The sequence below is a fragment of the Salmo salar genome, chromosome 25 (genome assembly GCF_965601325.2).
Source record: "Salmo salar chromosome 25, fSalSal1, whole genome shotgun sequence".
In the NCBI taxonomy this organism is placed as follows: domain Eukaryota; kingdom Metazoa; phylum Chordata; class Actinopteri; order Salmoniformes; family Salmonidae; genus Salmo; species Salmo salar.
The window spans coordinates 15,268,052-15,289,804 of record NC_138315.1 but is presented as its reverse complement, the minus strand read 5'-3'; the positions used below and the strand labels follow the sequence as shown (position 1 = coordinate 15,289,804).

The following is a 21,753-nucleotide window of genomic DNA, read 5'->3' as shown; positions in this document are numbered from 1 at the left end:
TTTTTTTCTTCTGATAGTGGATATAATGTTGAAGATCTGACGTTATTTCAAAGGTACAAATTCAACATATTTTATACAAATTTTGTCTATGTATAATTTTTTTAACCATAATGTCATAATTCTGTTGTTGAAAACAACAGTTTACGTTGATGACTTTCTGCAATCCAATGTATTTTCCACAGATTCCATATTGCAATACGTTGACATATTACATTGAAACAACGTTGATTCAACCAGTTTGTGCCCAGTGTCTGTGGAGTGCTTTAATTCTTTCTTTCCTTCTTCCTTCCACAAAAGGCAGCACTGCAGGTATCTGGCTAAAGCTGAAGGATAGTCCCTTAGCCCTGTGTTAAACATACACTGAAACAGACATCTTTGAAACTAAGGGTAATCTCCTCCTGTCTTGCTTTCACAAATGGGGCTGTCCTGGACCACACAGCACAGCTGAGCTCAGTTAAATTACTTAGAAGGGACTTAGCGTCCATCAAACGCAGAGAGGTTCCGGGTCGTGCCACAGAGCTCTTTTGGCCAAAGCGGATTTGAATTTCCTGGGCTAATTTTCTACTTTCTCTGTTGGTGTCCTGAAACACTCCAGGTTCACCTCAGCCCCAGAATATAAGCGTTCACCAGGGGCGTCGGCAGGATGAGACACAGGAAGAAGCCTGGTCTCCAAACATCTGGCAGGGCCAGGCTTCCATGACTCGCTCAACCTCAGGATAAAAAAGGCCTCAGATCTGCAGGGATCAAAGTGTACCCTGGGTGCCTGAGCCACCGTGGCCTCCCTCAACGTATTCAAATATGGTTTCCTGAAAGCAACTTGAGCCATAAGCAGACCTCAGAATATAAACGTGGAGGAAAGAGATGATGAATACCTGAAAGTCTATGTGACCTCTACACACAACACAAGTGAAGCATTATGAAAGCCCATGGCTTATGGAAAATGAAAATGTTTTTATCACAGCATTTAGCATTTTGCCCCGAAACCAGCTACCCTGCTCTCAGGAGAAGGGAATTTCAAACCTCATTAATAGACCTAGCTAGTTATAATTAATATTTTCCCAATTTATAATGGCATAACTGCTTAATTCTTTTTGCTAGTATAAACCAGGGAACTACAGTGGGGGAAACACTTTAAATGCATATTTCAATGAATGAAATTAAACTCAAACTGCTATTCCTTCCAGCATTTCCCTTCATATTCACACATCATAAATTCTTAAAAGCACTCCCTTGTCAGCGGCAGTGATGCTTCAGAGCGGGGGTCACCTGTATCCAGCATTACCGAATTAGCTGCTATCTAACCCAGACCTGCTGTGGCATGCTGACACTAATCCCGCGCCCGCTGGAGAGCCCTGTCTGTGTTATATTATCATGTCTAATCCGCGTAATCTCCCGGTCGTGCAGCTAAACGGTATTCCACCTCCGTCTCTTACCTCAGTCTCATAATAACATTAATGAAGGGCCGGGCTCCCATTACCCAGGCAGGCTAGTGGTGGGCTGGGTGACGGCCGTAATCAGCAGCCCCCTGCTCAACCACCCACTCAGCCTCCCAGGCAGCATGAATTAATGGAATTCAGCGCCTTGGGCAAAAAGCAAACCAAACATATGTTCAACAAATCAGGGTTTGTGTATTTTCTTGTCACCGTTACTATGGGTGTCTATTAGAGCCATTGATGAGATCTTTAGCAAAGGGCTTGGCGTGTGGGAGAATGAGGCTTTGAAGTGCTATAGCTCCACTTCTAAAACCCCTGCGATGAGACGTCGTTTATGACCAGTTGACCCAGGTTATTAAAATACCATATAAATATCACTCATAATACTTTCTCCCTTTGTTGTCAACAAAAAAAGGCAGGAAGGATTGGTAAGGATGAAAGGGTTCCTGAATTAAAAATGGCACTTTATCAATTAAAGCTGGATTTCTCCTGTCTCCTTACGTAATTACCTGCACCCTTCAGCTCTGTGCTCGGGCTTACCTTGTTTACACTGTGTGTCTCGCAGGCTGCCTGTCTCCCTACAAGGCTTCACTACTGTGTCTTCTCTGACTTTGTCTCTGCTGTCATTTCTCAGTTGTTTATCATGGCGGTCGGGAGCAACCTTTAAAGAAGAAGCATAAACACACCCAGAAGAGTACTGGTCAATGGAAACACAAAATACACTGACAGACAGAAAGACACAAGTAAAAGCAGGCTGCCTATTTATTATTGTTTCTTAGTCATACTGGATTCAAATTCATTTATTTTTAATTTACTGTTTTGGCAGACACAACCCATGAATGTGTTTTGCAATGTTAATCACATGCTAATGCAATCGCATAGGCCCCGCTATTACCCCTACCTCCCTGCAAATAGCAGCACACTGACTTAATTGTGAGGTTGAAAATAACAACACAGACAGACCTCTCATATAAAGAAATTACCTTTGAATAAAAGAGCTATAGGAAAGTATTAATCTGCTTAACATTTCTAAGTACATCCTCCAAAGGATTTTGCTTTTTAAATCTTACATATGCTCAGCAGAGTTACTGCGTTTTCCTCATTTCATCCTTTCAACATCAAATGGTGAGCAGCAAAAATTGGATCAGACTTCAAAGACTGTGATGTGCTCCTAGTCACGGAGTGGCTCTTCTATTTCACATATTGAATTCGAGCAGGATATCAAAGTGCTACCAAAGAACCTCAGGTCTTTACCAAAAAGGGGTCTAACATCTGTAGAAAGAGAAGCGCAAAGACAAATCACCTCCGGGAACAGCAAGCATTTATTCTCAGCCGCGAATTTCCAGCCTTTTGATTCTCCCATTCCTGTACCACCCTGTCTCTCTATTGAGATGGAGTTTGGAGCAAGAGAAGTCTTTTGTCTCAAGGACTCAAAAAACTAATGAATAATCTATGTTCAAGGGGCTTTGTAGAAGTACAGTATTATGCTAAAATATTCATTTCTCTGATAAAAAAAACGTACCTTCTCTCTGTGATCATTGGAAGTGTGTCTGCCATCATACCTACAAAGGTGAAAAAGAGAGTTTAGAGGACTGATCCTAAACCACCTATCACAATAGATTTCACATGGTACAACATAGATAATGATATACAAACTATTATGTAAGATTTACCATCCTTCATCTTGTCTCTCTTTCATATGACATATAGACACACGACTGAACACACAGTAGAGCAACAGAACAAAGCTGGGGAATATTATTCAGGTTGGGCAGTGTGATGCAATAGAAACCTTTGGAGATAGACACAAACGTAGACAGTGTGCAAGGCACTGAGTGATATAAAAGGGGAAAGTAACAGCGTGTAGGTAAGAGCCCACAGATCTTAAAAGGGGAAAATTGGCCAGATCTCGTCAAAATAAATCTATATGGAGTGATTCCAACACTGATTAAACAGAATTGTTAAGTTGAGGTTTGAAGTTTTCTCACCAAGGAATATGATTGTAAACATGGAGAAAAAATTCCCAGAAGAAAAACTTCTCAGCCCGGGTATACAACAAGCATAACATTTTCAGATGTGGAAATCTAGTCTTTGAGTCTGGAGAGATGCATTGCCGCCCTTGACCGACAAATTCAATAAAAGCAGAAATGAATAAAGATTTCAGCTTCTCCAACAAAATGGAGGATCTGTGCATCAGTTGGCAATATACTTCCAAACCCAAGTACTGCCTATGTATTTACTTCCTTTAAAAAAATATATATATATATAATACCCTTAACATTTGAAGATTATGGAATAAACCAATACTATTCCAAATAATAAGGCAAGAGAGAATCAATAGTGGTCTTGAATGAAAGAACAAGTGTTGAAGGAGAGTGGTGCGACAGTCAGCTCGGTTGGACTTGTGAGCAGCACTGGCCAGACACCATGTGTACTGCAGTTCAGCTGCTGTTCTCCTGCTTCACACATACTTCCTTAATGACTGGCCTGCCCATACGCTGAGTAAACACAAACTGCGTTCAGCTCTTACATCTGGAGACCAGTTCAGGGCCCAGCCCCGTTTGCGGTCAGACAAGTGCACTATCTTGGTGGAAAGTTATTTATTACATTTATAAAAAGGAGAGGTGGTGCAATAGGAGGAGCTTCCTCTAGTGGTTGAAACAACAGTACATTAACGAGGGGAGGAAAGAGGTCTGTGTAGTAGAGCTCAAGTTGAGTGACTGGTATGCAAACCCATTTGCCCCATGACTGTGGTCTCTACCGGAGGTCCTTCTGTAACAACTTGAGAATGAGCTTGGCAGGGGTGCACACCAGGCTCAGATCTAATGGCCTTCAGAGACACTTAACACTAAAAAACTACAGTAAACCACAAACAAACATACAAAAACACAGAATATCATCCCTATGGAGATAGCTGAACCCTGCCGTCTGTGGCCAGACTTTGGAGCACCCTACTCATTAGAGCCTAATGGATACATCAACACAATCACACACTGACAAAAACATAGCTAACTGTTTTAGATCAAATATAACACTGGTAAAGGGATGAAGAAACTGACCCAAAATACTCGTTCCTGTCAGTGTGGCCTCGTGCCCCTGGGTGAGATCTGTGCCTCTGGATTCCATGGTTTTTACGCACTCGGTGGCCCCTGTATGCTGTGGATACAGTAATATGACTACCATCAATGCATTCCGACACGATATTATCTGGGATTTAAATTAATTTCAGAGTATTAAGCTACGCTTAACTGCACAATTTAAACTAGATGAGACAAAGAAAAAGGACACAAGATGTTATTTGAAATAGTTTAAAGAACACTCATTAGTGTGGCTTGGGCAATTACTGACTGGCAACTAACAAAGCCTTGTAACTTACAATTCAGTAAACAAAGATGTTATCCAAGTGTAAAAAATTCTACCAGTTAGTGGTACAAAAGTCCATTTTTCATCAATCCAAAAAGGATTTTCAAAACAATATGTGATGACAAAAGGGGACCCTAATGGATGGCACTAAACAGAGCATGCCACGCTATTCAGTCAAAGGGCTTTGTGTTTTAGTTGTAAAATTATACACAGTGAAAAAGAATGTTGGAGTACATTGTTGAGCAGCTCTATTTTCCATGGTCTAATCTGATCGATGGTTAGCATGCCCCCCAGGCCCTGCTGAGATCTGAGGAGCCACCAGACTCATACATTTGAAAGGCATCTGTTTATTTAAAAAATGCAAATGCAGCCCACCTCAAAGGCTATAAGCTGCAGTGAACACACAATGTGAGCGTGTTGGAGTGTTCCGTCGGAGGGCTGAGGCCCCACTTATGTCAGGTTTGGCCTTCTCCTCAGCCCGCCCGCCCGCCCGCCCGCCCGCCCACACACAAACACGTCAATGTGGAGTTCTACAAAGAGATAAAGAGCGAGGGCCGACAGCAGGGCTTTTCTCACACCAAAAAACCTGTTTACCTATTCCACAGCGTTATTTACAAGGGTTTTAATGGAGGACATTTACACAAGGTGTGCAGGCGACTGATATGCTCCGTGTGCCAGATGAGGGCAGCCCTTAGGAGAGCCACATAAAACAATGCCAAGTCTCCTCCCCCCAGCCCTCCTCTACCCCTCCTCTCCCCTGCCCCTCTTGGCACCTTCCCTTGTCCTCCAATGAGAGGCTCAAAGGAGTGGGGGAGGCCCGCAAAGGTTAATGTGCCCACTTTGATCTTCGTCAAGGCACACTGAGTACGAATTAATTTACATTTCAGATGAAAAGGTTGACAGTATAAAAAGGCATCTTGTTTCTGGTATGTGAGAGCAGTGTAATAGACTGGGAATTTGACAGAGGAAGTTGTGAGGAAACAGAAGGGATAACCCCCCTCTCTTGCCTTTACTGGGAAAGAGATGAAAGGAAAAAAAGGATCTCAATATGCACTGTTCTTCTGAAACATGGGGACCAAATGCTGCCCAAACTTTCAAAAGCCTTTCCTTATACATTATTAATTAATTATTACGGTTTCATGGGCTGCTTATTGAGATCAAAAAGGTATTTCATCAAACCATAAGGTTTTCAGACCTTTATTAATTTTCTCTTAAAAATATATAAAGAAGAATTCCAAAGCACATCATTTGGATATAGAAGTGCATGAAATTTTCAGAAGTGCCCTATTTAGTGTGTTGAGTACTTCTGAGAACAATACAACCACATCTGCCATGCTTTACCTGATTGTATGCAAACAGCCGCATCTTCCCTCTCCTTTCTGGTTCGCTTGAAATTCTGCCGGGTAGTGTGGCCCCTCCAGGCTACAGAGAGAAATAAGCTACTGATCAACCTCAGTTAAACAATATAGACGGCACATACAACATGAGACCCCACTTCAAAACAGAGCACAACCAGGTGGCAATGAACTCTCAGAGGTCTTATTATCTACTCTGAAGCATTGCTCTTTTGGCCTATATGGGTCACACTGGGTCACACTCTTTTATGAAGTATAGTCCTCCAGATTAGGCCAGGTGGATGGCTACCTGACTGGATGACGACGGCCCCACGGTTCCTCTTCTCCTTCTCTCTGCGGTAGCGCCTCGCACCCAGCCAGCCCTTGGTGTAGGCCTGCATCACCATCACCCGTGCTATCAGCTCTCTCAGCAGCAGGTTCAGCTGCTCCACATGGTAGTACTTCAGGAACACCTGACATACAGTACACCCAGGGAGCTTAACATCGAAGCACCTCAATCCATGGACAAAGTTCCGATGCCATCCGTATATTTTGAAACAAGAATCACTATAATATTCCCTGACTAATCATCATCACTTTACCTTTGTCTTCCCTAAGACCCAGTTCTCTAGTTTGGCCCGCTCCAGTATGGCAACGGCATTTTCTTTGCTGGTGTCAGGCATCTGGTGAGCCCGGAAAGCAAGATAGTAATACCTATAAAAGAGGGGAGAGGGAAAGATATCTGACCTTTATCATAGGTAATCCTATTTCTTGCCGTGATTCCGTGTTTTCAGACAGTTCAGAAACGTGCCTTTCATACAACTTCCAAATATATTTCTATCTAAATTAATTCAATCGCCATGCGTGGATCAGTGCACAAAGAAAACGAGGCTCGCTGAGGCATGAGTCACTAACAGAGGCCTATTGTCTGAGCTTTTCTGAATGGACTATGCGCTCTTATTTCAATCACTACACAGATGACACCCATCTGTGTTAATCAGCTCCAGTGCATGTCTCTACTTCATTGTCTAAGGCCCTTGACTGTCCCGCCTGTCACAGTTTATAAAACACCCGCATAGGACAGAGCTGATATAACTGTTTGTTCAGGGACATCAAGGCTCCCAAACTGCTGGTTCATTCCTTGTGTTCTGGTGTTGGTCAAAGAAAAGAAAAACAACAATGGAGATTGAAGAAAATCGTCTTTGAACCCTCCCCTTCCCCCCCACCTCATCCTACAGCCTTTCATTCTAATTCCTGTTGATACCTGTTCTTTCTTTGATGGTAAATACAAAGCACACTCCTTGGCAACATCAGACGAGTCTTTGATATGAGAGCACAAATTTAAATCAGTATTGCACTAAAGGTGCAGTTTAACTATTGAGTCTGTCAGAATTATTTCTGCCTGGCTTGGATGGGATAGATTCAATGGCAAGGTTGAAAGCCAGGGACATGCCAGGATATGGTCTCCTATACTCCAAACAACAGATGTGTTACTAGGTTGATTTGACCTAACAGGACAGTAGCTTTAAACACTGCTAAATGAGAATCTAGCCCCTCCCCCCTCCTCACACACACCTGCACGTACACATTCATTCTATCTGAGGGTCAACAGGCGATTGTCAGGTGATGCACTCTCCCTTTTATCACCAAACTAAGTGAACCCTCAAATAAAATAGCCTCACCAACAACGTCAGAGAATTGGGACAGGCAGAAGAACGACATGTGGTCATTCAAGGTTTCCTGCTTGAAATCCGGCTAAATTAAACACACAATCTTTTAAAAGCTCCCCTGGAGCAGCGGAACTAACCAGCTGTCCCACTGCTTTTTACACAGGCCACAAGCCCAAGCTAATTAAATTGTACATCATATTAAAGCGCCCCATTGGAGGTGCCTGGAATATTTTTCAAAGGATAATTGATCAAACGTACGGTTTCCCAAGGACCTAGTTTGAGTATGTATTTTATTCTTGATGGGTCGAGGAAGGTTTAAATCCTTGTTTTTTTTCAATAGATGGAATTCTTATTATGCTCACACTGGCAGATGTTGCCAGACATTTGAAAAACAAATAAAAACCTTATCTAATATCCTGTATCTAACCCAATTTCTTCATTACTTCATTACCCACTCGGGGAATAATGGGGTTCGATCTCAGATATGGACTGCGTCCAGGACACTGAGCATAAAAACAAACCCTTCATGAATAGCAAAGAAAGATTAATTAAAATGTCTACGGTCAGCCTCAGAGTTCCTCTCTGTTTGAATTGTGCCCTTATTTCCCAGTCCCGTGAAGTGAACCCACCCAGTTAAGAGAGTTGAACCCACGCAGTTAAGAGAGTTGAACCCACCCAGTTAAGAGAGTTGAACCCACCCAGTGAGTTGTACAGGATGTAGTCTTACGCTATCACTAATGACTGCCAATTAGTGAGCCTATTGCTGTGCTCAAGTTTTAACTCCCATCTAATTAAGGAAGCCGTGTTTTGTGTGATGTAGCACACACAGTGCACGTGTTCTGCTCTACCACTGGGGTTGTGTCGGCACTCGGCGCGTACATCTAGCGCCGCGGCGCCCGGACTCACTGCAGTTGTTACCTGTTAACAAACTCTTCGAACAGGATGCGGTGGGAGTAGCCCTGGCGGCGGATGTTCACTGTCTCCAGGATCCCGGTGTAACGTAGCTGCACCATCACCCTCTCCTTAAAGAAGCGCAGCGCCTGTCTGTCATCGTTGGGCTTTATGCAGCGCACAAAGTGGGGTTGACCCACCACCATCTTAGACAGCAGATCCATCAGGGAGTACTGCCAACGCAGTGAGGAGACAAAGCAAGGCGACGGGGGCAGAGCAAAGAAGATAACAGGGATTATTCTTTGCATTATGCATTACTTCCTACTGTCATCGCGGAATTCACAGATTCTGTGCTGATGCTGTTTTGTTATTGTGTCAGCAAAACAATATTTTTACTGACACGCTCTTCACCGCTTGATAGAAATCGACCCAGAAATTAAAACCCTTTTCTGCTGTATTAGAGGTCAATGAAAAACATTCCCGAAACGGTATGGTTGTGTGTGGTGATGGCGATACATACCCGGAAGTAGGAGGCCACTGTCTGTCTCCTCATGTTGGTGGTTTCCTCAGGGTGTCGCATCATCTCCATGGTGTCCACCTAAACACAAGCTGTCCCATTAATTCCTTCCTCACAATGGGATGGACATGAATGCAGTACATTGTTGCTTGTACTGTTGTCTGGGAAGGGTATCAGCACCATAAACACTTAAAGCCAACAGTGTAGAGAATGGATGTGTACAGCTGAGGGGCATGGGAGAATTGCAGCTAGCGCTGCACTGTATAATGAGGCTTGCCATCTCAAACCAGATAGTCCTTCTAACAACGGATTAACGAGGACACAATATAAGCATTCTAATGGCCCTCACACTTCATGGCTTCATAAAAATGAATGACGCAATCAATATTTTATAGTAAGTCTACACAGCAAAGTGCATATCTTAATACTTTATTTCATCTTACCACAGGGGGAAAGGTATGTCAAACATTTTCTGAACAACTTCATGTAGTAATTGGATGTCTTGACAGTGTCTATGTTGAACGCTGTTCAGACAGAAGTACCAGCAATCATCCCCTTTCTGTTCAACTACTTCTGCCCATGTATTTTAACAAGGGCCGTCCATACGTCTGCACTAGTTCAATCATTTGTTTGCAATGATAACTTTTACCAGCTTCTCATCTATTAACTGTTTAGAACTTTCCACAGATTTTGATTGGGCAAAGGAGAACATGCATTTTACATCAATCATATTTCAGAGTTTGACTCATCGTTACCGTGTACTTTCGTTATACAGAGTAAGTATAGTAGTGCAGCTCATAAGTTGGTTTGATGCTTTACAAAGAGTGTATGAAAATGTCACAATGTCAAACCACAGAGAAATTGAACCCCTCCACATGATACCAGTAGCGAACCATTGGAAACAGTAGAAATGTTGTTAAAAAATTTTACTGAGAAAAATAAGAAAGTCATGCAAGACAAGGTAGAAGGTAAAAAAAACAACCATAGGCTGTTCTTACCTTCAATAGGTATTTGGGAGACTGAATACAGGAAGATGTTGTTGAGAAACATGGAAAAAAAGGAAACGATAAGAGGATAGACAAGAAGTAAAGAATCTGAAATCTCCCTTAAAGGGTATAACACCAAAAATCATAATGTGAGTCATTTCTTAATATACAATATTTGACAATCGACAAAATCTTAACAGGACATTATGATTTTACTGTATGCTTCCCTTTAAAAGAGGTTAGTTCAGACAGTGAGAGATGAATAGAGCAACAGAGTATTTTTCTTATAATTACTTTTATGGTACACTAAGTCAGTAAAGTCAGTTAAGAACAAATTCTTATGTACAATGACGGCCTACCCTAGCCAAACCCTAACCCGGACCCCACTGGGCCAATTGTGCGCCGCCCTATGGGATTCCCAATCACGGCCGGTTGTGATACAGCTTAGAATCAAACCAGGGTCTGTAGTGACGCCTCTAGCACTGAGATGCAGTGCCTTAGACCGCTGTACCACTCGGGAGCCCAGAGCCTTAGTCATGTGTGCAGGTTTGTCTACACACATGACTAAGTGGCTTTGGATAAAAGCGTCTGCTAAATGGCCTTTAGCATTATTATATATTAGGTTCACTACACTAGTTAATAGGGAAGATATAAAACCAGATAACGCTTTCAGAGGGCTGCAGCAATTGTAATTGTTTATGGCCTAACTGTGGCCTCGTTTTGGCTAGAGGCCTGTAACATGATGTTCCATCAAACGTCTACCATTCAACATGTTGTTCTTTACAATAGGAATTGTACGAGAAAGCCGTACCGGCCGTCATCATTTAAAGCCTCCTTCCTAAAAGCTGTTGATGGGGTAAAACACTGAGATATGCCTTTATAGTGTCAGGGGGATCCCAGTTAAGGGTAGAGCATGGTGCACTTGGACTCAACTCGTTCTCAATGTTCAAACGATTCAAATCGTTTTCAATGATCTCGCAAGCTGCTACAATGGACTAACAGCTCAAGTAAATACAATGTCAGTCACAACTGCCTGAATCTGAACAATACTACCAGACAGCGTGGAGATAGACAGCACCACGAGCAAGACAGTAGCATTCACAAGGGAATGCTATGTTGTGTTTGATTTCTACAGTTTGTTTTTGATGTAATCCCTGTGAACTCATACACAGGGCTCTATTTTAACAAACCTAACGCAATCGTCAATCTTAGCGTTGGGCGGTAGTGCTATAGGTTCGGGGGATGTGTCAGAAATATTTGAGCTATTTTCACAAACACAATTATCGGCGCAGTTGCTGGCGTTGGCACAAAAGGGCTGGGTTTTGATGAATGAACAAGTTGTGGGTGTGTCGAGGCTTGGCCCCTAACTGGACAATCAGAACGTGCTCCATAGCTAAATATGTGGTTGCTTTGAGTTGTGTATTTAAGGTATTTTATGTATTGCCTTGGAATCAACTCCAATTCCAATGTTAGTCCATTAAAGTTTGTTAAAGAGCTTATAGAAACAAAATAACAAAATGTACAGTAGACCTATCCCATCTTTGCTAAATTTGTTAACTTGAACCTGTTTGCAGTCCACATTGTCCTCTCACTGTCAGCTGCGTTTATTTTCAGCAAACTTAACATGAGTAAATATTTGTATGAACATAACAAGATTCAACAACTGAAACATCAACTGTACAAGTTCCACAGACATGTGACTAACAAAAATTTAATAATGTGTCCCTGAACAAGGGGGGGGGGGGGGGGGTTAAAATCAAAAGTAACAGTCAGTATCTGGTGTGGCCACCAGCTGCATTAAGTACTGCAGTGCATCTCCTCCTCATGGACTGCACCAGATTTGCCAGTTCTTGCTGTGAGATGTTACCCCACTCTTCCAGCAAGGCACCTGCAAGTTCCCGGACATTTCTGGGGGGAATGGCCCTAGACCTCACCCTCCGATCCAACAGGTCCCAGACGTGCTCAATGGGATTGAGATCCGGGCTCTTCACTGGCCTTGGCAGAACACTGACATTCCTGTCTTGCAGGAAATCACGCACAGAACGAGCAGTATGGCTGGTGGCATTATCATGCTGGAGGGTCATGTCAGGATGAGCCTGCAGGAAGGGTACCACATGAGGGCGGAGGATGTCTTCCCTGTAACGCACAGCGTTGAGATTGCCTGCAATGACAACAAGCTCAGTCTGATGATGCTGTGACACACCGCCCCAGACCATGACGGACCCTCCTCCTGCAAATCGATCCCGCTCCAGAGTACAGGCCTCGGTGTAACGCTCATTCCTTCGACGATAAACGTGAATCCGACCATCACCCCTGGTGAGACAAAACCGCGACTAGTCAGTGAAGAGCACTTTTTGCCAGTCCTGTCTGGTCCAGCGACGGTGGGTTTGTGCTCATAGGCGACATTGTTGCCGGTGATGTCTGGTGAGAACCTGCCTTACAACAGGCCTACAAGCCCTCAGTCCAGCCTCTCTCAGCCTATTGCGACAGTCCGAGCACTGATGGAGGGATTGTGCGTTCCTGGTGTAATTCGGACAGCTGTGGTTGCCATCCTGTACCTGTCCCGCAAGTGTGATGTTCGGATATACCGATCCTGTGCAGGTGTTGTTACACGTGGTCTGCCACTGTGAGGACGATCAGCTGTCTGTCCTGTCTCTCTGAAGTGCTGTCTTAGGCGTCTCACTGTACGGACATTGCAATTTATTGCCCTGGACACATCTGCAGTCCTCATGCTGCCTTGCAGCATGCCTAAGGCACGTTCACGCAGATGAGTAGGGACCCTGGGCATCTTTCTTTTGGTGTTTTTCAGAGTCAGTAGAAAGGCCTCTTTAGTCTCCTAAGTTTTCATAACTGTGACCTTAATTGCCTACCGTCTGTAAGCTGTTAGTGTCTTAACGACCGTTCCACAGGTGCATGTTCATTAATTGTTTAATTGTTTATGGTTCAATCTGGTGCAGTCCATGAGGAGGAGATGCACTGCAGTACATAATGCAGCTGGTGGCCACACTAGATACTGACTGTTACATGTTCATTAATTGTTTATGGTTTATTGAACAAGCATGGGATTTTTACAAATTATTTTTGAAAGACAGGGTCCTGAAAAAAGGAAATTTCTTTTTTTGCTGAGTTTATGAATATACTGTATTTCATACCATCTATTGCATCTTGCCTATGCCGCTCTGTCATTGCTCATCCATATATTTATATGTACACTACTGGTCAAAAGTTTTAGAACACCTACTCATTCAAGGGTTTTTCTAAATGTTTACTATTTTTTACATTGTAGAATAATAGTGAAGACATCAACACTATGAAATAACACATATGTAATCATGTAGTAACAAAAAAAGTGTTAAACAAATCAAAATATATTTTATATTTGAGATTCTTCAAATAGCCATCCTTTGCCTTGATGACAGCTTAGCACACTCTTGGCATTCTCTCAACCAGCTTCACCTGGAATGCTTTTCCAACAGTCTTGAAGGAGTTCCCACATATCCTGAGCACTTGTTGGCTGCTTTTCCTTCACTCTGCGGTCCGACTCATGCCAAACCATCTCAATTTGGTTGAGGTCGGGGGATTGTGGAGGCCAGGTCATCTGATGCAGCACTCCATCACTCTCCTTCTTGGTTAAACAGCCCTTACACAGCCTGGAGGTGTGTTGTGTCATTGTCCTGTTGCAAAACAAATGATTGTCCCACTAAGCCCAAACCAGATGGGATGGTGTATTGCTGCAGAATGCTGTGGTAGCCATGCTGGTCAAGTGTGCCTTGAATTCTAAACAATTCACAGACAGTGTCACCAGCAAAGCACCCCCATACCATAACACCTCCTCCTCCATGCTTTACAGTGGGAAATACACATGCGGAGATCATCCGTTCACCCACACGGCATCTCACAAAGACACGGCGGTTGGAACCAAAATCTCAAATTTGGACTCCAGACCAAAGGACAAACTTCCACCGGTCTAATGTCCATTGCTTGTGTTTCTTGGCCCAAGCAAGTCTCTTCTTCTTATTGGTGTCCTTTAGTAGTGGTTTCTTTGTAGCAATTTGACCATGAAGGCCTGATTCACAAAGTCTCCTCTGAAAAGTTGATGTTGAGATGTGTCTGGTACTTGAACTCAGTGAAGCATTTATTTGGGCTGTAATTTCTGAGGCTGGTAACTCTAATGAACTTATCCTCTGCAGCAGAGTTAACCCTGGGTCTTCCATTCCTGTGGAGTCCCTCATGAGAGTCAGTTTCATCATAGCGCTTGATGGTTTTTGCGACTGCAGTTGAAGAAACTTTCCAAGTTCTTGAAATGTTCCATATTGACTGACCTTCATGTCTAAAAGTAATGATGGACTGTCGTTTCTCTTTGCTTATTTGAGCTGTTCTTGCCATAATATGGTCTTGGTCTTTTACCAAATAGGGATAACTTCTGTATACCAACCCTACCTTGTCACAACACAACTGATTGGCTCAAACGCATTAAGAAGGAAAGAAATTCCACAAATTAACTTAAGGCACACCTGTTAATTGAAATGCATTCCAGGTAACTACCTCAGAAGCTGGTTGAGAGAATGCCAAGAGTGTTGAAAGCTGTCATCAAGGCAAAGGGTGGCTATTTGAAGAATCTCAAACATTAAATATGTTTTCATTTGTTTAATACGTTTTTGTTTACTACATGATTCCATATGTGTTATTTTATAGTTTTGATGTCTTCATTATTATTCTACAATGTAAAAAATAGTAAAAATAAAGAAAAACTCTTGAATGAGTAGGTGTTCTAAAACTTTTAACCAGTAGTTGACACGTCGGCATAAATGATTTGGGAGACAGGCGCAGGAATGCGTAATAGTTACGGCGTGCCGTGTAAAGGCACAAGGACGAAGACCAAGCAAACACGTAACAAAACACAGGGTAGAAACCAAAAACAAAAGAGCAAAGAGTACCTTGAATAAATAACACACACGCACAATGATTAACACACGGCACGAGACCAGTAATCATCTGCGCAATCCACAATAGCACGAAAGCCAAAACACACAGCACAGGTACTCACACGCACCAACGGACATTGTAACAATAATGGACCGACAACGGAAACCAAAGGGCACACTTATACAAGTACTAATCAGTGGGAATAGGGGACAGGTGTGCGTGATGAAAGTTCAGGAGGGATCCGTGACAGTACCCCCCGACTCGCTGCACAAGCAGTGCAACGACACCGGCCTCGAGGACGATCACAGGAACGCAGTGCGGGTCGATTAGGACCCGATGCAGCTGCCGAAGTTGCGTCATCGTCGGACGGTCCAGTTGTGGCTGCTGAAGTGGCGTCGTCGGACGTACCCATTGTGGCGACGTTGGACGGCCCAGTTGCAGCTGCCGAAGTTGTTGTGGCAGCATCGGACGGACCAGTCGCAGTGTCGTCGGACGACTGTCTCCCTTAATGGTCGATTATTCTGTCAATGTTGGTAAAAGGGATCGGAAGACAGGCGCAGGAATGCGTAATAGTTTTTAAAATGATATCCAAAATGACGCCGTGCCGTGTAAGGGCACGAAGACCAAACAAACACGTAACAAAAACACGGGGTTCAAACTAGAGGTCGACCGATTAATCGGAATGGCCGATTAATTAGGGCCGACGATAATCGGTCTTTTTGGGCACCAATTGTGGCCAATTTTCTTCTTCTTTTTTTTACACCTTTATTTAACTAGGCAAGTCAGTTAAGAACACATTCTTATTTTCAATGACGGCCTAGGAACGGTGGGTTAACTGCCTTGTTCAGGGGCAGAACGACAGATTTTTACTTAGTCAGCTCGGGGATTCGTTTTTGCAACCTTCCGGTTATTAGTCCAACGCTCTAACCACCTGACTTACATTGCACTCCACGAGGAGCTTGCGTGGCAGGCTGACTACCTGTTACGTGAGGGCAGCAAGAAGCCAAGGTAAGTTGCTAGCTAGCATTAAACTTATCTTATAAAAAACAATTAATCTTAACATAATCACTAGTTAACTACACATGGTTGATGATATTAATAGTTTATCTAGCGTGTCCTGCGTTGCATATAATCGATGCGGTGCCTGTTAATTTCTCATCGAATCACAGCCTACTTCACCAAACGGGTGATGATTTAACAAGCGCATTCGCAAAAAAAGCACTGTCGTTGCACCAATGTGTACCTAACCATAAACATCAATGCCTTTCTTTAAAACCAATACTCAAGTATATATTTTTAAACCTGCATATTTAGTTAATATTGCCTGCTGACATGAATTTCTTATAACTAGGGAAATTGTGTCAGTTCTCTTGTGTTCTGTGCAAGCAGACAGGGTATATGCAGCAGTTTGGGCCACCTGGCTCATTGCGAACTGTGTGAAGTCCATTTATTCCTAACAAAGACCATAATTAATTTGCCAGAATTGTACATAATTATGACATAACATTGGAGGTTGTACAATGTAACAGCAATATTTAGACTTAGGGATGCCATCCGTTAGATAAAATACGGAACAGTTCCGTATTTCACTGAAAGAATAAACGTTTTGTTTTCGAAATGATAGTTTCCGGATTCGACCATATTAATGACCAAAGGCTCGTATTTCTGTGTGTTATTATGTTATAATTAAGTCTATGATTAGATATTTGATAGAGCAGTCTGACTGAGCGATGGTAGGCAGCAGCAGGCTCGTTAGCATTCATTCAAACAGCACTTTTGTGCGTTTGCCAGCAGCTCTTCGCTGTGCTTCAAGCATTGAGCTGTTTATGACTTCAAGCCTATCAACTCCCGAGATTAGGCTGGTGTAACCGATGTGAAATGGCTAGCTAGTTAGCAGGGTGCGCGCTAATAGCGTTTCAAACGTCACTCGCTCTGAGACTTGGAGTAGTTGTTCCCCTTGCTCTGCAAGGGCCGCGGCTTTTGTGGAGCGATGGGTAACGATGCTTCGAGGGTGGCTGTTTTCGATGTGTTCCTGGTTCGAGCCCAGGTAGGGGCGAGGAGAGGGACTGAAGCTATACTGTTACACTGGCAATACTAAAGTGCCTATAAGAACATCCAATAGTCAAAGGTATATGAAATACAAATGGTATAGAGAAATAGTCCTATAATTCCTATAATAACTACAACCTAAAACTTCTTACCTGGGAATATTGAAGACTCATGTTAAAAGGAACCACTAGCTTTCATATGTTCTCATGTTCTGAGCAAGGAACTTAAACGTTAGCTTTTTTACATGGCACATATTGCACTTTTACTTTCTTCTCCAACACTTTGTTTTTGCATTATTTAAACCAAATTGAACATGTTTAATTATTTATTTGAGGCTAAATTGATTTTATTGATGTATTATATTAAGTTAAAATATGTGTTCATTCAGTATTGTTGTAATTGTCATTATTACAAATAAATATATATACACTGCTCCAAAAAATAAAGGGAACACTTAAACAACACAATGTAACTCCAAGTCAATCACACTTCTGTGAAATCAAACTGTCCACTAAGGAAGCAACACTGATTGACAATAAATGTCACATGCTGTTGTGCAAATGGAATAGACAACAGTTGGAAATTATAGGCAATTAGCAAGACACCCCCAATAAAGGAGTGGTTCGGCAGGTGGTGACCACAGACCACTTCTCAGTTCCTATGCTTCCTGGCTGATGTTTTGATCACTTTTGAATGCTGGCGGTGCTTTCACTCTAGTGGTAGCATGAGACGGAGTCTACAACCCACACAATGGCTCAGGTAGTGCAGCTCATCCAGGATGGCACATCAATGCGAGCTATGGCAAGAAGGTTTGCTGTGTCTGTCAGCGTAGTGTCCAGAGCATGGAGGCACTACCAGGAGACAGGCCAGTACATCAGGAGATGTGGAGGAGGCCGTAGGAGGGCAACAACCCAGCAGCAGGACCGCTACCTCCGCCTTTGTGCAAGGAGGAGCAGGAGGAGCACTGCCAGAGCCCTGCAAAATGACCTCCAGCAGGCCACAAATGTGCATGTGTCTGCTCAAACGGTCAGAAACAGACTCCATGAGGGTGGTATGAGGGCCCGACGTCCACAGGTGGGGGTTGTGCTTACAGCCCAACACCGTGCAGGACGTTTGGCATTTGCCAGAGAACACTAAGATTGGCAAATTCGCTACTGGTGCCCTGTGCTCTTCACAGATGAAGCAGGTTCACACTGAGCACATGTGACAGACGTGACAGAGTCTGGAGACGCCGTGGAGAACGTTCTGCTGCCTGCAACATCCTCCAGCATGACCGGTTTGGTGGTGGGTCAGTCATGTTGTGGGGTGGCATTTCTTTGGGGGGCCGCACAGCCCTCCATGTGCTCGCCAGAGGTAGCCTGACTGCCATTAGGTACCGAGATGAGATCCTCAGACCCCTTGTGAGACCATATGCTGGTGTGGTTGGCCCTGGGTTCCTCCTAATGCAAGACAATGCTAGACCTCATGTGGCTGGAGTGTGTCAGCAGTTCCTGCAAGAGGAAGGCATTGATGCTATGGACTGGCCCGCCCGTTCCCCAGACCTGAATCCAATTGAGCACATCTGGGACATCATGTCTCGCTCCATCCACCAACGCCACGTTGTACCACAGACTGTCCAGGAGTTGGCGGATGCTTTAGTCCAGGTCTGGGAGGAGATCCCTCAGGAGACCATCCGCCACCTCATCAGGAGCATGCCTAGGCGTTGTAGGGAGGTCATACAGGCACGTGGAGGCCACACACACTACTGAGCCTCATTTTGACTTGTTTTAAGGACATTACATCAAAGTTGGATCAGCCTGTAGTGTGGTTTTCCACTTTAATTTTGAGTGTGACTCCAAATCCAGACCTCCATGGGTTGATAAATTGGATTTCCATTGATTATTTTTGTGTGATTTTGTTGTCAGCACATTCAACTATGTAAAGAAAAAAGTATTTAATAAGATTATTTCATTCATTCAGATCTAGGATGTGTTATTTTAGTGTTCCCTTTATTTTTTTGAGCAGTATATATAAAAAAAATAAGAAATCGGACGATTAATCGATATCGGCTTTTTTTGGTCCTCCAATAATCCGTATCGGTATCGGCATTGAAAAATCATAATTGGTCGACCTCTAGTTGAAACCCAAACAAAAGAGCGAGGAGTACCTCGAATAAATACACATGCGCACAATGATTAATGCACGGGACGAGACCTGTAATCATCTGTGCAATCAACAAGGGCACGAAAGCCCAAAACACGCAGCACAGGTACTCACACGCACCAACGGACATTGGTTTCCGTTGTCGGTCCATTATTGTTACAAAGGGCACACTTATACAAGTACTAATCAGTGGGAATAGGGGACAGGTGTGCGTGATGAAAGTTCCGGAGGGATCCGTGACAGTAGTGTATATATTCTTATTCTATTCCTTTACTTAGATTTGTGTGTATTAGGTAGTTATTGTGGAATTGTTAGATTACTTTTTAGATATTGCTGCACTGTCGGAACTAGAAGCACAAGCATTTCTCTACACTCGCAATAACATCTGCTATCCATGTGTATGTGACCAATACAATTTGATTTGATTTTGGAATGCGACGTTCGACAAGCAGGTGTCCACATACTTTTTGTCATGTAGTGTATAATGTTTTATATACATATTGGAATCATCTTACAGATCGCATTTACACTTCTCCAGAAGTTGCATTGCATGCGTGCCACGGACATTCTCACCATAAAACCAGTACAGTGAATCATTCTAATAAGTTTTTTTTAATACAATTAAACGAAAAACAAACAGTTGGGGAATGTCAGCTCACTGTTAAAAAGGGAATGTCAGCTCGCTGTTTTGCTCCTCTCAAACATTATCTTTTAACAAAGCTTTGCTGATTAAGATTTATCTCCAAGCGGTCTCACGAGCCAAACACTTTATATATGGTCTTGACTAGCCTACTTGATTAAATTGGCAAGGACTAAAAGAAAACAGCCTTCATTGAGAGGAGGGGGTGCTATGCATGGTTTTTAATCAAATAAATCGAAATGGGGGAAAAAAAACATTCGTGTTTTATGAAATTGCAAACTAACGTACGTTTAACACTAGCGCTGCTTTAACGCCAGCCAAATATAGAGCCTAAAGAAGTTATGGTCTCAACTTGGATGAAATAATAGCCCTTAAAAGGGTTTAAAGGATACTTCGGGATACTTCCCCAGAGTCAGATGAACTCATAGACAGAATTTTTAGGTCTCTGCATCCAGTATGAAGAAAGTTAATTTCGAGAGCCAATGCTCAACTTCCTTCAAAATGGACACACAGACAAAAAATGGTATCCACGAGTTCATCTGACTCTGGGGAAGTAGATAAAGGGCTTCATTGACAAAATCCTGAAGTATCCCTTTAAGGGAGAGAGAGCCCACCTTGTTGCGTCCTGAGCTGAGCTGGGGTGGCAGTGACCTTGAGGCAGCAGTGACTCTCGCCCTGGAAGTGGCCAGATTACCTATTCAAACCAACACAGCAAAGCAACAAGTCAATACAATCCCACATACTTTATGAACACCTGCTCTTTCTATGACATAGACTGACCAGGTGAATCCAGGTGAAAACTATGATCCCAAATCAGTGTAGCTGAATGGGAGGGGACCGGTTAAAGAAGGATTTTTAAGCCTTGAGACAATTGAGACATGGATTGTGTATGTGTGCCATTCAGAGGGTGAATGGGCAAGACAAAAGATTTAGGTGCCCTTGAACGGGGTATGGTACTGTAGGTGCCAGGCGTACCAGTTTGTGTCAAGAACTGGGTTTTTCACACTCACCAGTTTCCCATTTGTATCAAGAATGTTCCACCACACCAAAGGACATCCGGCCAACTTTACACAACTGTGGGAAGCATTGGAGTCAACATGGGCCAGCATCCCTGAGGAATGCTTTCGACACCTTGTAGAGTCCATGCCCAGAAAATCAAGTTAACTGCTGCTTTCAACAAGCATGTCTCTTGAGAGCAGGCCAGTTCCATTGTGGACCAGTGTGTTGGGTAACCCTTTAGGTAGACAGAAGGGGGCAGTTTAGGACCTCACCAGTCTGAGCTGGATCTCACTGCAGTGCTACAGTCACTCCCGGACAGACGAGAGGATATGACCCGAGCATATGCAAGACAGTCTGAAACATTTCAAAGTTTCTGCACAAGATGTCCAAATGTTTTCTCTGGCTATATCTTCAGAGGCTAAACTGTGATTAATAGCAGTGAAAGAAGCCTTTGAAGCAGGATTGGTGACATCAAAGTCCTAATCCATGGGTGGCAGGATTTTTATAATGAGTGGGAAGTATCTTAACACATTTCAAAGGGTTTACTCCATGAATAAACAATAGCTGCACAGATGTGCCACACACACCTTAGAAAAATATGGCTCCAGAAACAGGAGGCAGTATTAACCAGGCTGCAGTGTACACTCCGAAGAAAACCTTTGTTTTCGATGAAGCTAAAGCTGAATAGACAGACAAACAATCGTCCTCGATTTCATATAGACCCGTACGTCAATAGACAAAGATGAGGTCATTCCTTTCACTATAATTACAACAATTTAGGTCAATTCTCAAGGGTTAATGAC

General features: G+C 43.2%; 1 protein-coding gene across 2 annotated transcripts in view; it reads right to left on the bottom strand.

Moving 5' to 3' along the window:
* myo3b (myosin IIIB) overlaps nucleotides 1–21,753 on the bottom strand; it is a 97,719-nt gene that overhangs the window by 23,420 nt on the left and 52,546 nt on the right. The window contains exons 24-33 of one of the 2 annotated variants that reach the window (XM_014173244.3): nucleotides 20,566–20,645; nucleotides 10,207–10,227; nucleotides 9,212–9,289; nucleotides 8,719–8,924; nucleotides 6,733–6,844; nucleotides 6,441–6,603; nucleotides 6,138–6,218; nucleotides 4,493–4,589; nucleotides 2,956–2,995; nucleotides 1,974–2,094 (exon numbers count right to left, since the gene is read on the bottom strand). In XM_014173244.3, the coding sequence (XP_014028719.1) occupies nucleotides 1,974–2,094; nucleotides 2,956–2,995; nucleotides 4,493–4,589; nucleotides 6,138–6,218; nucleotides 6,441–6,603; nucleotides 6,733–6,844; nucleotides 8,719–8,924; nucleotides 9,212–9,289; nucleotides 10,207–10,227; nucleotides 20,566–20,645 (999 nt within the window). The remainder of the gene's footprint in view (nucleotides 1–1,973; nucleotides 2,095–2,955; nucleotides 2,996–4,492; nucleotides 4,590–6,137; nucleotides 6,219–6,440; nucleotides 6,604–6,732; nucleotides 6,845–8,718; nucleotides 8,925–9,211; nucleotides 9,290–10,206; nucleotides 10,228–20,565; nucleotides 20,646–21,753) is intronic. The other variant, XM_082968920.1, reaches the window with a different exon arrangement.